Source organism: Convolutriloba macropyga, chromosome 15, assembly GCF_964194025.1.
Source record: "Convolutriloba macropyga chromosome 15, txConMacr16.3, whole genome shotgun sequence".
Lineage (NCBI taxonomy): Eukaryota > Metazoa > Xenacoelomorpha > Acoela > Convolutidae > Convolutriloba > Convolutriloba macropyga.
This window is the reverse complement of record NC_134482.1, coordinates 47,575,981-47,592,759: the sequence shown is the minus strand read 5'-3', so window position 1 is coordinate 47,592,759 and position 16,779 is coordinate 47,575,981. Positions and strand designations below refer to the sequence as shown.

Below are 16,779 nucleotides of genomic sequence, written 5' to 3'. Positions count from 1 at the left end.
TTTCTGGCACTAAGGCCAAAATAACAAAAGAATCGCATTTATTCGAAAAAAAAAATCAGCAAGTTTGATTTGGTGTCTTCAATGTAATTGTTTCTGAAATAAACAAAACTGTGAGCGGAACAAATAACTCATCTAAAACAATTTTTTGACAAAAAGGTGCAATGAATAGCTACTTTTCAAAACCAATCAAGAAAATTGAATATTATTTTTTTTTTAAAAATTACATCGATTATATTTTTTTCTGGCACTAAGGCCAAAATAATAAAAGGAATCGCAATTGTTCAAACAATTTCAGCAAGTTTGATTTGGTGTCGTCAATGTAATTGTTTCTGAAATAAATAAAACTGTGAGCTGAACAAATAACTTATCTAAAACAACTTTTTGACAAAAAGGTGCAATGAATAGCTGCTTTTCAAAACCGATACAGAAAATGAAAAATTCTTTTTAAAAAAATTACATCGATTATAATTTTTCTGGCACTAAGGCCAAAATAAAAGAAAGAATTGCATTTGTTCGAAAAAATTCAGCAAGTTTGATTTGGTGTCTTCGATGTAATTGTTTCTGAAATAAACAAAACTGTGAGCTGAACAAAAAACTTTATCAAATCAAGGAAAAGAAGAAAAAATGAACTCAAATAAAACTCAAAAGTCCAACACTCTCATTAAAAATTAAGTTTCGTTCAAGTAACAGAAATCATTAGCTAACAATTAATATCTCCAGATGAGTAACAGTAAGCAAAAAAAAATAAAATTGTAGTCTTCTATCGTTTATGTAGCAAAAATTTACCTGATCAAATACCGAAACAGTGAAAAAGGATAAGAGATTGCCCTATCTTGTAAAGAAATTCTCACTAATTGCTAGAAATCTAATTAACAAAGCAAAAAAATTTCTCAATTTTTACCACTTGGCGAGAACTTAAAAAGGAAAAAAGAATTAAAACCATCTAAGTTCTATGAAAAACAAAAAAAAACGTTGGTTGAATGAGAGCGGCTGTTGACCAGTTTCGAACCGAAGCAAAGGAACAAATTGAAATACTAAACAAATCGGCTCGGTAATGTGCATTGGTACATAAGGTTCCGACCCCGCCCATCCACAATTTTGGCATAATTGTCTACCAAATGAGGAACAGATAGAAAAACCCAAAAATTATTTTTTGCGAATCCCAAAAAAGCCCAAGTCTTTTTCAAAAAATTCTGTATGAACGATAAGATAACCTCCAAAACAAATAACTCAGTGGAGTAAAAATTGATGCATTAGATTGCTGTAATATGTCAATATTAAGAAAGCGAGTCAAAACGAACAACAAAACCAAACAACAACAAAAACAAACATTAATTACATAAAAAAATTTATGTCCCTCTTAAAAACTAAACTTAATAACAAAGACAACATACCGTCAGATAAACCTAAAACTAAACAAAAATAACTTATAAATCATCAGAAAACATATGCGACCAGTCCATAAAAAGGTTTGGTAACAATTATACAAAAAAAAACAAAAACAGTAAAGTAAAAAAAATTAACTTATTTTTTGAAACAGTTAACTTCAAAGTAATAAATACCATTAGGAATAAATTAATATTACCACAAATTTGCAATTACCACTGCTTCTATAGAAGGGCATTAGGACCTGACCTTATTCATTTTTTAGAGCGGCTAAAAAGAACAACAAAGAACAAACAAAATTTCAATTGAAACTTTCCAGAAAACGCTGTCAAAACCGTCAAGCCCAATTTTGGCACTCAAAATATATTTGATTGCGCCTTCTTCAAACAGCTATAATGTAGTACGTGGCCATTCATTAGTAATACTAGGTAACAAGTAGACAAAAAAGCGAAGTGCTAAAGTATGTAATACTTTTAATTTTTTTTTTCGAAACAAAATTACATTCAATGTCATGAAAAGCATTAATTACAAAAAGAGCTATTTAAATATCGTCGTTTTTTCATGAAAAAAAAACCCTCGAGACCTGTAATTATCCAGAATATTTCTTGCATCTACAAAAAGAACGTCAAATATGACAAAAATCAAATTAATTTAATTTTTTTTTGTGAAAAAGCGGTGTCGAAGCCAGTAAGGTCATAACAAAATCTTTAAAAAAAAGACTTTGGGACACCAATCCCTTTTATTCCCTTGACACCCATAATGTCATATTTGACCTGTAATCAACTAACGAGATTAGGTAACAAAAAGAAACATAAAAAGAACAAAATTGCGAAGTTAAAAATTTTTTTTTTTTAATTTTGGAAAACGATGGGTTTGAAAGTCATAAAAGCCATCAGCTATCTGCTAATATCAGAATATCGGTTTTTCTATTCTTCCATGAAAAGCCAATGAAAGCTATCACTATACAGGAAATTTCATACGACCGAAACGACAAAGTATAAATGACAGTTAAGACAAAATTAAAAAATTCAATTGATTTCTTCAAGAAAGAGGCGTCGAGGCCATGAAAACGATGATTTATATCTTTCAGGATTTTAATATGTTCAATTGTGCTTTAATTTGAATGCTAATAAGGTGACATGAGAACTGTCAATAATGTGATAATGTGACAAAATTAGAAAACGTGAAAAACTGGCAAATATCAAAACACACAAAAATCTAAAATCTTGTAGTATCAAAGCCAGAAAACAATAATTTCAGGCTTAAAACTGCAACCGAGAATAAATGTTAACTCAGTAGAAAGAAGAAGCAGTCTTTTTTTGCTGACATTAAGCTGGAAGTTGAACAAATTAAGAAAAAAATAGAGGAAAAGTTAATTAAGCCATTATTTATTGAAAAGTCAATTATTTTTAAAAAAGAAACGACCATAAACTTTCAATTAAAAAACTAAATGCATTAGCCTGGAGCTGTTTAGCAAGCGAATTGGTTGGACCTATCTTTCCTGAGCTTTGATTTGATATGTTCTGTTCTTTATTATTAAAAAAAAGTCTTTTTTTTTTAAAAAAAAAAGACCAACTGATTACAACCCGATTTTTTTTGGATTGTAACAGTCCAAGAATGGCCCAAAACTACCCCTGTTAATACTTATTGTCCGTTAAGAACAATTGATTTTTCGAATGTTGTAGATATAGATAATTTCTGAGTTGAAACTCAAAGTAAATTTTGCATTTTTGATAATCAACGAGTAAAGTTTGCAAAAAACGGCAAAGTTTTAACTACAAGGCACTCTCTGCGGACTCTGAAGTAGAAATAGCCCCCCTCTGAGTCTACAAAGATTGTATGAGTGTTGTTTGGGGGTGTACTGTAGGCAAATTTATTCAAAGTGGACTAAAGTAGCTTATTTCGTGCTGTTGTTGATGAAAAAGGCTAAATTTTGAAATGTTTATCCAGATTTTTTGACCAAAAAATTAAATCAAAACAATGAAAAATGCTTGTTCGTCTTCAAAAATAAAATCAACGACACTATTCTTAAAAATTATAACAAATTTTAGCAAAATTGACGAAAATTTAGGCAAAAATTCCGGAAAATGTGAATAAAAACAACGTGAATTCACTCTTCTTTTCTCAGAAGTTTAAGCCTCGATAACTCCCTGTAGAAAACGATAATTAAAAAAATCTTTTTAATTCCATATTCTACGCTGGACGAGCTTTCTAATGATACCAGTCTCAACTCTCTACGATGAATATATCGAGCGGCGAAAATTCACGGAACAAAAAAAAACCCAGTTGAGTATATAGTTCCTCCCCCCTCAAGAGGGTCGGAACAATAAGATCAAAATTGAATTCAATATTGAAAAAAATATCTGAAACTTGAAGCAAAAATTGTAAATATCGGCAAAAAATACAGATCACTAACACGATCGGAGTAACTGAAAGCGCAGCCCAATTAATTTTTTTCTTCAGTTTAGTCTTTTACTTTTTTGGTGTTTTACTTTATTTTTAAAACACAAAACGACAAATTTAACTAAAATCAATACCATGCTAGATTTTGGCCTATTTTAAAAAATAGACAAAAATCTGAAAGTATACTAACTTAATGGTGCATTGAATGAGTTATGCATAAAATATGCTCAACTGTAGTTCAATATAACCATTGAAGAGAAATTCTAGCATAAAAGTCAGAGAAAACAGTAAACTGGCTAGCTGTTATAGATCGCACAACATTGAGAGAACAAAAAACAATTCAGCTTATAGTTGCTCCCTAAACGTATGGATCAAAGCATCAACATAGAATTTTCAGATGAACGAATGCACCACTAATTTGCTTAATTGCACTGCAGGAAATGAAAAGATTTTTTTCATTGTACTTATACCAAAATTTTAAAACTATCAACATTGGTTTTATATTTATTAAAATTGAAAGTGTTGGTCAAAAATGTTAGACAAAAAAAGAAACACCAAATAAGATGAACAAGTGGCCAAAACTCTCCGCGTAAGCTTCGAATAAATTTATGAAGCCATATTTTCTTTCTAATAAATAAAACAAAAAACCAGAACTGCTCAAATTTATATTCTGATACATTCTTTTCTATCGTTTGCGTTCAGTACTGTTTTTAAGTAACCTGAAAAAATAAGAGCTAACCTTCGGTTTCAACCATGAAAAAAATGCAGCTTCGGTTGAAACTATTTTTGGTTTAAAGCTTGAGAAAAGTCTAAACATTAAATATTTGACGAATGAAGATGGTGCTAAGCTGTTTCAATCGAACAAAAACTTTTTCGGAAAAAGGATTAAAATTTGGGTTTAAAGATTAAAAAAAGATCGAAAAAAAAACAGCTGACAAAAAACTAAAAACTTTCAAAATTATTTTCAACATAATTGACCAGAGTGTTTTCTGCCAACGAGTCAACAGAGTTTTCAGTGCATCGGAAGATCTTAAATTAACAGCCAAAAAATATAACCTGAGAACCGTTAACATTGATTTGGAGAAAAATGTGGGCAAGTTGCAAAGTAACCAGCCGCGGTTTTTAAAACTCTACCCTATTAAAAGACCATTTTCTGTCGCACAGAAGGAGGGTTGGGTGTTGAAGGAGGAAAAAGATTGATAAAATGGGGTGGGGGGTTCTGAACATAATACCTGCACAGTTCTGCTCGTCGGCTCCGTTGACGCAATCCTTCCGCTTGTTACACCTCCACTCAATCGGAATACATTGGTGGATTCCAGGACAACTCCACTCTGTGTTTTTGTCACACACCAACAAGTTATCCGTCTCGTTTATTTCCACAAGGTACTAAAAATAAACAAATATGGAAAAAAGAGATAAAACAAAAAAAACTGTCAATTTACTAAGCAATGTTGGATCTATTCTGTTTTGGCCCCCAGTGTGTTTTATGCCCAGTTACAAATTATATGTTGTTATATAGCACGTCACTATGTAAGAAAATAGTACGTGTGCCTGGGGGCGTAAAAATATATAGGTCTATTAAGCTGTGGGGGGGGGGGACAGAATAGATCCACAATGTTATGAAAACGAACAGGCGATCCATCTGGTTTATTTCCCCAAGGTACTAAAAATATCCAAAAGAGAGGGGAAAAAAATAGTTTAATAACTTTTTTTTAAAATACCAAAATGAACAAAACGAATATACTGTCTGTCTCTTTTCTTTCCACAAGATACTAAAAAACCGAACATTTTTTTTTAAATTGACAAAAATAAGTACCAATAAATATTAAGAAGAATAAATTTTACATCTCATTTATTTTGAAAAGGATTAATTAATAAACAGATTTAATGAGAAAAAATATGCTAAATTCCTTAAAAAAATGTTATTAAAACGAAGAGACTATCCTTCTGACCGTTAATAACCAGTATCTTTATTAAAACTTACAAGAACAACATTTCCTGCAACCTAGTTCTTTTAATACCTAAGTATGAAATTTGGGGATTAATATTGACGTTTCAGATTGTGAAAAATATTATCTACACTCAGCAGAGAATTATAATAAAATTTTGTTCAATCAGTTTTGTTGAAGAAGTCCGTATTGACCAGACAAAATAAATTAAAAAAACGATTATTCATGATTAAATAAATGATTCATGATTTGATCTTCGAGTCTAAAAATTAAACAAATTTGTCCATGTCAGAGATGTTGCTACACACCAACCTCTCACACATGATAAAATTTCCGTCGCTATATTTTTTACCTGACTGAATCATCGAAAGGAGGTATCATTAACTTTTTGTTTTTAGGGACATCTATGTACACTGTTTATTTGAACTACTGATTTAATGATTCTCGGTGAAACATAACAAACAAAGAAGCAGCTTCCAGAAAACAATTGGCAGCGCTTTGTCTAAAATTTAAGGAACCCCTCCAAAACATAGGAAACACATTTCTTGGTACATGAAGCTTTTTTTGTTCGATAATGTGGAAAACAGAAGAAACGTTTATTAGAACGCAGAGAAATGATCATTTTATTTCGGTTGAATTCCTTTCATTAACATATGACACGAACAACATTTTTCATCGGAGTATAATATCCACCATTAAACATTGCTTAAGAGAGGTTTAATTGAAGGAAGTTTTCGTGTTTTCATTAGCCAATAAGGAAGCAAGAAACTTTTTTAATTGTCGTTGACAAGTTTTCATATACAACTTCTATCAAGTTTTTAGCGAATATCTTTATCAAACTCTGGAGGATACAGTATTTGTGGAAAAAGGACATTCATATTAACAGAATTTTTATACAGTTTGTACTTTCAGAAAAACTGATTCTGATACCTAATTCAATCGGAGTTCTTTTCTTTGACTCTCAGAAAAACGTCTCGTGCGAGTATGTTCAAGCAAGCGTCCTAAACTTGTTGCTGATTTATTGATTGCTCTTTGCAACTTTTTTTAAAATTTTAAAATTTTCTTGGTTTCCAGCATTGATAAATAACTTGAGGCAATAATCCTTAGCAGCGTTAAGTTTTTAACCAAAAGAACTCAGCTGAAAACTATACAGAACTTTCACAATTTTTGAGTTCTTCTTGGCCCTCTTTGTGATCAATTTCAAAAGTAGAACTAAAAACAACAGAAAATTTTTTTACGTAAAATTGGTTCATTTGAAAGCAAAAATAGTAGTCAATTTCCCGGGTTGTTCACCATACAAAATTCTTGGTAGTCATACTAAGTCATACATGATTCTTAGCAATCATCCTAGGTCATATATGATTTGTATGAAATCTTGGTAGTCATACAAGGACCATATTTGATTTCCTAGAAATCATGCAAGGATCATACGAAAAATTTCAAAGCCTGAAAACTGTATAATTTTCATTTTCTAATGAATTTGAGAAAATTTCATGTAACTCATACAAAATCATATATGAAATATAAAACATTGACTGGTGCCACAAATTCTCGTAAAATGTATTCAGAAGACATTTGCAATCCAAATTTGATTCTTTGGATGCGCTAAAAAGAATAAATTTGCAATTTGAACATATTCCCAAAACGATTTAAAGTTATATGCAACACAAAGAAGTGGTGACCTCGGTTGCTGCAAGGCAATAAAGCACCCAGCAACAGCATTTAGACGGTATTGTTGTCGCTCTTGCTGCCCTGCCCATGAAAAAGTAACCCTATTTATTTTGAGCTTTTCATATTGAAAATCGACTTTGTGGTTAAGATTAATGTGATTAAAACTCAACCGATAGTTCAGCACAAAAGAAAATAAGACCCTAATTTTGAAATAATTTTGAAAAAAAAAGTTAAGTAAAATTTGTTATTTGTTGAGCTCTTCATGAATTCATTTTCCTAACTTTTTTCACACAAATTGCGCTACATTTATGCTGGATAAATAGTAAGTTATAACACGCTTTCAGTTACGAAACTTAACAATTTTCTACCCCCAGAAATTTAGAACTCAAATACATCTGGTAGCCACACTGTTTCAATTAGATTTCAAGTCGAAGGAATTGAACTAAACGGAAGTTAATTAAACAAAATGTCACTCGAATTTGTCAGCATTTCAAATTTCAGTTCATATCATTAAGTTTCACTGACCTCTAACTAGTGACCGGAAAAAGTTTCAGCCGAAAATAAGCCGTCCCTTAAATCGGGAATTTTTTATAAAAGGCAAAGTTTTATTAAAATTATAAAACCATAAAATAGGATTTCATTGACCTCATCTTAGTGACTGCAAAGTTTTCATGTTAATTATTGCTAAGATAGGCCGACCCCAAAATCCAACATTTTTCATCAAGCAAGATCTGAGATTTCTGCAGAATTATCAAAGATTAATAATGCCCTAAAAATGGCGACAGAAGAGATGCATCGAAAATTACACGATAGGAATTCTTGTGATAAGATCTTACATGATTAGATTGGTTATATCTCTTAAGATCTCAACAAAAATTTATTTGTAATATCTTACCGTATAACAGGTAATTGTCGTTTGTTTCTTTTTCGAATTTTTGTTGAGTTTGTATTGAATTTTAATCAATGTTTTACCGACGATACCATATAGAACTGTTCTTCGTGAGTTCACCAAAATTACAAATAATGGAGAACAAAAATTTGACTTCAATCTGAATTACAAAAACCAATTATAAATAACACTTACCAGCCGTTAAAAGTAAGCAAGTTATAATTAAATGTAAAAGTGTTTCAAGCACTGTTAACAATCTAATTTAAGTTCAATTTGAGCATTCGATTTCACATTTTATTTATATGATGTCACGTGTAGAAGTTATAATTCGTTGTTTTTTTTGTCTGTTCATATCACTTGATAATTCAAAGATTAAATACCAAAGATACTTAGTAGTACTAAAACTAAAACTTCCCTTGTCATAGAATACTTTATTATTTTCCCTAATTGCAACGGATATGAAAGTTTGTTGAATTGATTGGGGTGATTCAAAGGAATAGATTATATAATCAATTATGTCATAAAAACAAAGCTATAAAATCGCCGTAAATTGGCATCAAGCTTGAAATTGAATGAATTTGGTTGAAATATAAAGTTAAAAATCGCCTCATGAAAAATTATACAGGAATCGTATTAGGAAATATGTGTCCTCTAATGTAATTTTGAAAAAAAATTTTTTGGCATATATTGTAATTGCTTTAAGATAATGTTACATTCCTTCTGCTTTGTGAAAAATGAGTAATTATTGTATTACCCTGATTGAACGTCAAGTCTTAATCAGTACCAATTCAGTGAAATTTCAAGTGTCAGAGGTCTGATCATGTCACTTTTTTTACTTGTCACGTCTTAAATCAAGTCTTAATTCTTGTCAAGTAAGCAAGTCTTGATATGTCTTCACAGGTATTAAGACTTGTTATAAGAGGTGATCAGTACTGATTTGTCAATTCACGACGTGGATTTCACTGGCCAAGTACTGATCAAGACTTGAAATGCGTTCTGGGTTACTAAATAAACCATAGCTATGCTTTTCTGTGAGGGCTGTCCTTTTCTGATTCCTAATATCACTGGTACTGTCACCTGGTACAGTCAGGGAAGCCAAAATTGATCAGTTTGAAATGGATTATAAACTAATATTGAGTGAAACTTTCACTATATAAAAAACACTATATCACTTAATCGTAGTTTCAATTTGATTACGACCTTAAATTGTCTTGATTAATTGGTTTTACCAGGTTAAAGCTTCAAATCTAAGAAAGATCACAGTAATTAGAAAAAAAAGCAATGCTGCTCATTTGAAGAGCATCATTACATAACAACAATTACATGGGCATTGGATGAAAGCATGAAAATAAGTATGTGGTACCTACACATTGCCTCTGTGTTTTTCAAAAGCAATTACTTACAAAATAACACGATGCGAAAGTTTTAGCTTTTTCTTGAAAATACCGATTTATAAGCATTTATTATAGTTTAATGTATGGCACTTGCCATTGGAAATCTTGCAAAAGAAATGCTTCAATTTTGAAATAACTTGAATTTTTTTGTCAAGCCTAGTTTAAACAGAAATATCATTTTGAAATAATCATATTTCTTCTAATGATTCAATTGGAAGAATTAGTTCTCTTTTAATAATTTTGGAACCGGTTTTTGGAAAAAAAAAGTTAAAAGTTTTCAAGTTTCTGCCATAAAATCTTTCAATTGGCTTAATAGTGAATGGTTTAAAAGCTATAAATAGTTTGATTCAATAACTCCTTGCACTAAAAACTTAATGAAAAAACGAAGTACCTCTCGCTTGTACGGAATACGATAAACAATATAAATCTATTATTTTCTGTTCCCATAAGCTGAATATTTTTTGGAAAATTGTGCATACAAAAACAAGCAAGTTACCACCTAAGAACATTTTCCCTCAAAATAGCAGCATATATCTTATCTCCGTTTTCAAAAAATTAAATGAAAAAGGTTTGTAATGTTTTAAGTTTTTTGACGAAAAGTTTTTAGTTTTTAACAGAATCGGTTCCACTTCTGAACATAAACAAAGAAAGTTCTCTGACAAGCAGGTGATCAAATTTACGTGTGATTTAGCTGTCAATTGAATATAGTGTCTGAATATTTAAGACTGTAGTACATTACATTTTAAAATAAAATTAAAATGAAAGAAGATAATTTACTATAGAGTCTCATTTTCTGAATCATATGCGGAGGTGATCATTTGAATAAAGATAATTGAAAACTATGAAAAAAAACATAGCTGGCAGATTGCCGAAAAAACCGCAATAGCTTTGTAGATCTGCAGTCTTAAAAATAGTAAAAAAAATGAAAGACCATAAAATAAATTTATTCTCTCCATAAAAGGACGAGATGTTATATTTTGATTAAAAATCAGTGTAATTTAATGCTGCTTTTATCAGCTGATCTTAAAAAACAATCAATTAGAGTGATACACACTCATTTGACTTTATATTTTTGATTTATTGTAAAGAAAAGTCGTTTTTGCGAGTAAGGTAAGTCACGTGTGTTCAAAAATTTAATCACGCGAATGAAAAAACCATAGCAGGACAAGTCCTGACGCACAATTCAAAGAATTTTCATTGACTAAACAGAGAACTAGACCTTAAACGGACTATGAATGGATTAGGAAAACCATTTAGAAAAAAATCCGGTCCAAAAAATCGAAAAAACAGTAAAAATCAAAGTGAACTTGCCGCATGTGAACAAAAAACCACTAGCGAGAAAGCGAATTTTTGTTCAAACACCGTTTTCTCACTCTACTTTAAATTTAGAGCGAAAAAATTTCACGCCGCAAAACTACTCGCTTTTTCGCTCCACTTCCTGTTTCGGCGTGACCAAAATCACTACTCCAATTTGACTTCAAAAATCATGAAAATGTGTGAACAGATCTAAAAAAAAGACAGCGCCCCAATACAATTCAAATTCTTTGAATTGTAAAAAATTCGAACCACTACGAGCGAAAAATGACGTCACACGCATCCCTGTTGAAATTTCATGAACAAATCTGAAGCAATTTTGACGTCCTATGGTTTTAACAAAAATCTTGACGACGAAATAAAAAATCATAGCAGGACAAGTCTTGACCTACGATTCAAAAAATTTCATTGATTATACAAAAAAGTAGATATAGAATGGACAATGAATCGATTGGGAAAAATCATTTAGAAAAAGAATCAAGTAAAAGAAAAAGAGAAAAAAAACAGTAGACATCAAAGTCAAATTGCCGCAAGTGAACAAAAAATTACAATCGAGAAAGCGGATTTTTGTTCAAACACCGTTTTCTGCCTCTACTTTACAATTCTAGTGAAAAAAAATCACGCCGCGAAACCACCCGCTTTTTTCAGGAATTCGTTTTTCGGACGAAAAAAATACTCCAATTTGAATTCAACAATCATGAAAATTTCTGAACATATCCTGAAAGAACATAGCAGACAAGTTATGAAAAACAATCCAAAAAATTAATGAAAAACTTAGAACTAATGTACCTGACCAGCAGACTGAATGAACAAAGCTAAACATAAGGAAACATAAAATCACAAAACTTGAGAAACTAAAATAATCAAGCTAAACAAAAAAGTAACAATTGCAAAATCTCTCAAAACTTTTACCCTTAAGGCTAAATTTGATTATCTTAAATATACCCATCGACCCACGCAAAAGCCTTGAAATAGGTTTAACGGCCATTAACATTTAACGGCCAACATTTAAAGAAAATGATCCATTTTGCAATTTTAAAATATTCATTATAATTTTTCCGTCTCTGGAATTTCTCCAGTAACCATTCTGCAAGATCTAAAAAATTTTTATTGGCCCGTAAAGGTCAATAAACTAAAAAATTGACAAAAAAATCAAAAACTTTGAAATAATGGTAAATTTTATTGAAAACTGGCTGAACTTTGTGATATTATTACCTTGGAAACTTTTCCATTGTCTCCAGAGGCTACGCAGTAAACTAATTCTAAGCTTTAAAAAGTTTCACCGGCTCTTAAAGATCGATAAATTAGGAAAATAAACTTTATCGAAAAATTGCCAAAAATTTGTGATAGTTAAAATTGAAAATCATTCCCATGCCCCTACTAAAATCAGCTTTGGACCTCTAAGGAGACTTAATGCCCACGGGGCATACCTGTTTATTCCATTTTGAAAACTCAAATCTTTGAAAAATATGGGAAAACGTCTTACAAAAAAAACATAGCCCGAAGACTTTGGAACCGACTCGAAATAAAAAAAAAACTTACACTAGCCAACCACTAACTAATACAACTATTCATTTTGTTATGCTACTCAAATTGAAACAACAAGCGAAGTAAACAATTTATCGGGGAAAAATCACATTAAAATTTTTCCTAGGAAATTTTTTAGGTTGACTCCAGAATCATTGTGTAGTATAGGACGTCGATTATATTTTAGTTTAGTTCAAATATTGACAATCAAATGATAAGATAAATATTACCAATATTACAAGTTGAAAAAGGGAAAAATCGAGGAACAGGAACTAGTTAGAGAACAAACACTACAGATCTGTTACATGTTGTAATAATGTTCTCCAAAATTTGCAATGTCTCAAAAAGTTTTCCCACTTAAAAATGAGAAAGAGTTCCAGCTATTTTTTGAGTTCATACGCGACACCCAAACGAACTGTAAAACGCATAAAACGTGAGCAAACACTGAATATCACAAAAACTACAGTACTGATCAATTAAATTTATTAAAATATGTGCTATCAAACCTTAAATGTTTTCCAAGTATTAACCAAAACCCTGTGACAAACTCTAAATAAACAATTAAATATAAAACAGAGTTCTTAAAATCAGTGAAACGGAAAAATACTTCAAGGAAAGAAAAATTATGTAAAAAAATCTTTAAATTTAGCATATTTAAGTTTGTTTAAAAAAAATTGAAACTAATATTGCAGATGTCAAAAGACTACAAATGCAACGTAAAAACTAATTTCAACCAAAATTGTACTCCCAGAAACTAAAAACGTGAAAAAAAAAGTTCACAAAACGTTAAAAAAGTGTCTAAAATGGAGAAATCAGAAAAATTATTGCGGCTGACCTTAACAACTCAGAAATCAAATTGAATAGCGCTTCAAGGTCATTTCAAGCCTTAAAGCTAGAATAGCACGACAAGCAAAAATTAATGCTACATTCTATCGAAGCCAGACGGATTTGTTCATTTTGTTCAACATTTATATTTAGCAACTATTATTAGTACGCAATCGTCATTCATGAAGTCAAACTATAACTCAAACTCGAATTACCTCAACAACCAGCAAAACAATACTACGACTTAACAGTATTGCATCAAATTCTTTGCGATTGGATTGCGAATCGACCTGTTATTGATACAGAATATTCGACAAAAGTTCTACATGGTTAACAGATTTCCCATGACATTAAATTTACACTCAAAAAGTGACGTTATGGAAAAGTGTTCAAATTCTGTCGACATCATTATCTACAACCAATCAACAGTTGAATTTGACATGTAAATCCACGAGACTAGTAGCATAAAATGAGCTTGAAAAACTACCAAAAATCAGAAGAAACTTGCAATTTTGGTCATATTAAACTGACATACAGTGCATATTGAAGCACACTTTCTTGAGCGGTAAATTACTTGTTATCGTGTCTTGATTCTGTAGATCATATTTGTGATTGTACAGCCTTAACTCTGACTTATTGAAAATAGAATTGACTTTGGAATTCTCAAATTTTCACATTGCGGAACGAAGTTCTAATAAGTAGAGTTACAGAGCAGTTAAACTGTTCGTTCTTGTTTCATTCATTTACCAATTGCCTAAGCTGATTCCAGTTAGTTGATCGGTAGATCTGAGAACTTGGTTACAAAGATATACAAAACTTTGTATTTCGCCCATGTATTAAGATTGGGTATAAAATATAAAAGGTAGCCCCACCAACGCAGTTTACCCAGCGTTGTTTATTCTTACATCAGATAGTAGGCCTACCTAACGCTCATAACCCTGTGAAATTTTATCTCACTAGCATTTGTGGTTAAGGAGATATCATTGAAAAAATCTAATTTGAGACTATTTGGTTAGTTGAAATTTTGGACTTTTGCTTAGTTGAAGCAAAGTTATTTGTTATTCGGCAAAGCTGAACAAGCAGTTATTTGACATTATTGAATATCAAGTAATGCAACGGCATTCTACAGTATAGCGGATAATACAGTTCACAAAAGTTAACTGCAAAAATACAATATCCGGACAGATTTGAAACCGCTGAAACGAACTTGACTTTGATAGGAGAGCAGCCGTTACATTTGGTCCGCCGACCCGGACAGTGGAAGGCAAACTGCTGTCCAACCTGATGAAGAGATTGCCGAAGGCAACCCCAAAAGAGAATCAAACAAATCAACAGCAACAGGCCAGTGAGGCGAACAGAAGAGTGCAATTCACAAAACACGTTGAAGAATTGACCTCTTTTAAACGGAACAAGCAAAGCAAACAGCAACCAGGCAATTCGAGCACAACCAGCAGAGAGGAGCTTCAATCAACAGCTCACAGGTACGACAAGAGATTCCGAGACTTAGTGGAAGAAGTCAACAATAAAAGATGTCTTGGCTACAAAATAATTGAAGATTCGGATCGACCCAACAAATTAAAGGTCCTCTATCAACAGACCGTCCACCTCCTAGAGGAAGAAATACCCAAGCAACTGCAGCGTCGAAACAAGCTTGTGCCCTACCAAGCAAATTTCGTTGAAGAACATCTGAAAGAAGCAAGGAAGTGCAAAGCAAGTTTGGACTATCATTGGCTTTCATATATAAGCAAAGGCACGCAACCAGAAATGAATGCAGAGCAAAACGACGCAACCCAAGCTGTGAATGACAGTGAGAGCCACAACAACTATCCAAAGGACAGCCCAGTTGCTCAAACAGTGCAAAATGGAGCAACAGGAAGTGGCCAAGAGACGGAGAATGTTTCGGAAACATCTTCAGCAAAGCAAAGGCGAGAGGAAAGGATGAAGAAATCCGATATCGAATTTGAAACCAAGATGCGACTGGAACAGGCACGGTTCGAGCGGAGGAAGCTAGAGCTCGAAATGCAAATGAAGGAACTGGAAACCAAGCATCAACTGCTGGAGGAAGAGCGTGAGCTAGAGCGCAAAGTGAAGAGAACAGCGTTAGAGAACGATGATGCTCGTTCCCAATCAACTGGTGCTCGAGACAAATCGCCATTCAACTGGACCTCCAAGAAAAGAGATGTCTCTGACTGGGCCAGCAGAATCGACAACCTTCTAACACCAGATCGATCAACAGCTCGCTTCGAAGTAACCCCTGAAGTGAACAGGCAAAGTCACTTCTCACGATATCGCAGTTCACGAGACCGATCCTCAAGTGTTGAAGACCGAGACGTTTCCCCCAGAGCTGGTCTATTACGATACAACACTGGCTATTCAGGTAGTAGTAGCCTACCAAAGCTGAAGTTGAACAACTTCGACGGGAACCCTCTCGAATGGCCGGTGTGGTCTAGTATGTTCATTGCTACAGTGGATCAATGACAAATACCAGACTCAGAGAAGATGAGCCATCTGAAGACTCTGCTGACAGGCAAAGCAAGGTCAGCAATCTCTGGAATGGGCTATTCTGGACAGTTCTATGGTGCTGCATGGAGCATTCTGGAGAGGAAATTTGGAAGGCCTCATGTGATCATTGATGCACAACTGGAGAGTCTCCGCAAAGCAAGTCAGGTGAAACCTCACGACTCAACAGGTCTGATCAGTTTCTCAGTTTTTGTTTCGAACTTTGTGAATGTGCTCAAAGAGTACAAGCAGATTGGTGATCTGCAATCAAGCTCGACACTCTATATGGCAGTAGATAAACTACCCCAAGTTCTCAAAGAGAAGTGGTGGTTCTATGTTGATGATAAAGATGAAGATTGGCCTGACCTGATTATGTTTGAAAAATGGCTATCAAGGATAGCATTCGTGCACGAAGGGTTTTCAGCTTTCAAGGGAGAGCGCAGAGAAGAAGACCGAAGAAGCACAAATAGAGACAAACGGTTCTCGAAAACATCGAACTTCAGTGCAAGTTCGAACGTGAAAGAAACGAAGCAAACGCAAAGTGATCACTGTCCGCTAGCTGATGGCACTCATAAAATATGGAACTGTCCACTAATCAGGAACATGAGTGTGAATGATCGGTACGCAGCAGTGAGAAAGCAACGCTTATGTTACGGATGTCTAGGCAAAGTACATGCAATCAAAGATTGTAAAGTCAATGCGTGCGGCATCAATGGATGCATCAAGGAGCACAACCGGTTGCTACACTCAGAAAACCAAATGTACGAGGGCAATCATGCAGTCAACGTAAGCGCAGCAACAATCACTCAGAGTAAAGAAGTTACTAGCTTTCTTCAGATAGTTCCTGTCTCAATACAGAGCGGTGGCAACAGGCTGAACACATATGCTTTCCTCGATAGTGGATCAACGGTTTCATTCATCG

At 33.0% G+C, this 16,779-nt stretch overlaps 1 protein-coding gene across 1 annotated transcript in view; it reads right to left on the bottom strand.

The window, feature by feature from the left end:
* Positions 1-16,779, bottom strand: part of LOC142354613 (uncharacterized) — a 105,499-nt gene that overhangs the window by 72,578 nt on the left and 16,142 nt on the right. The window contains exon 4 of the mRNA XM_075406950.1: positions 5,022-5,175. Within this exon, the coding sequence (XP_075263065.1) occupies positions 5,022-5,175 (154 nt within the window). The remainder of the gene's footprint in view (positions 1-5,021; positions 5,176-16,779) is intronic.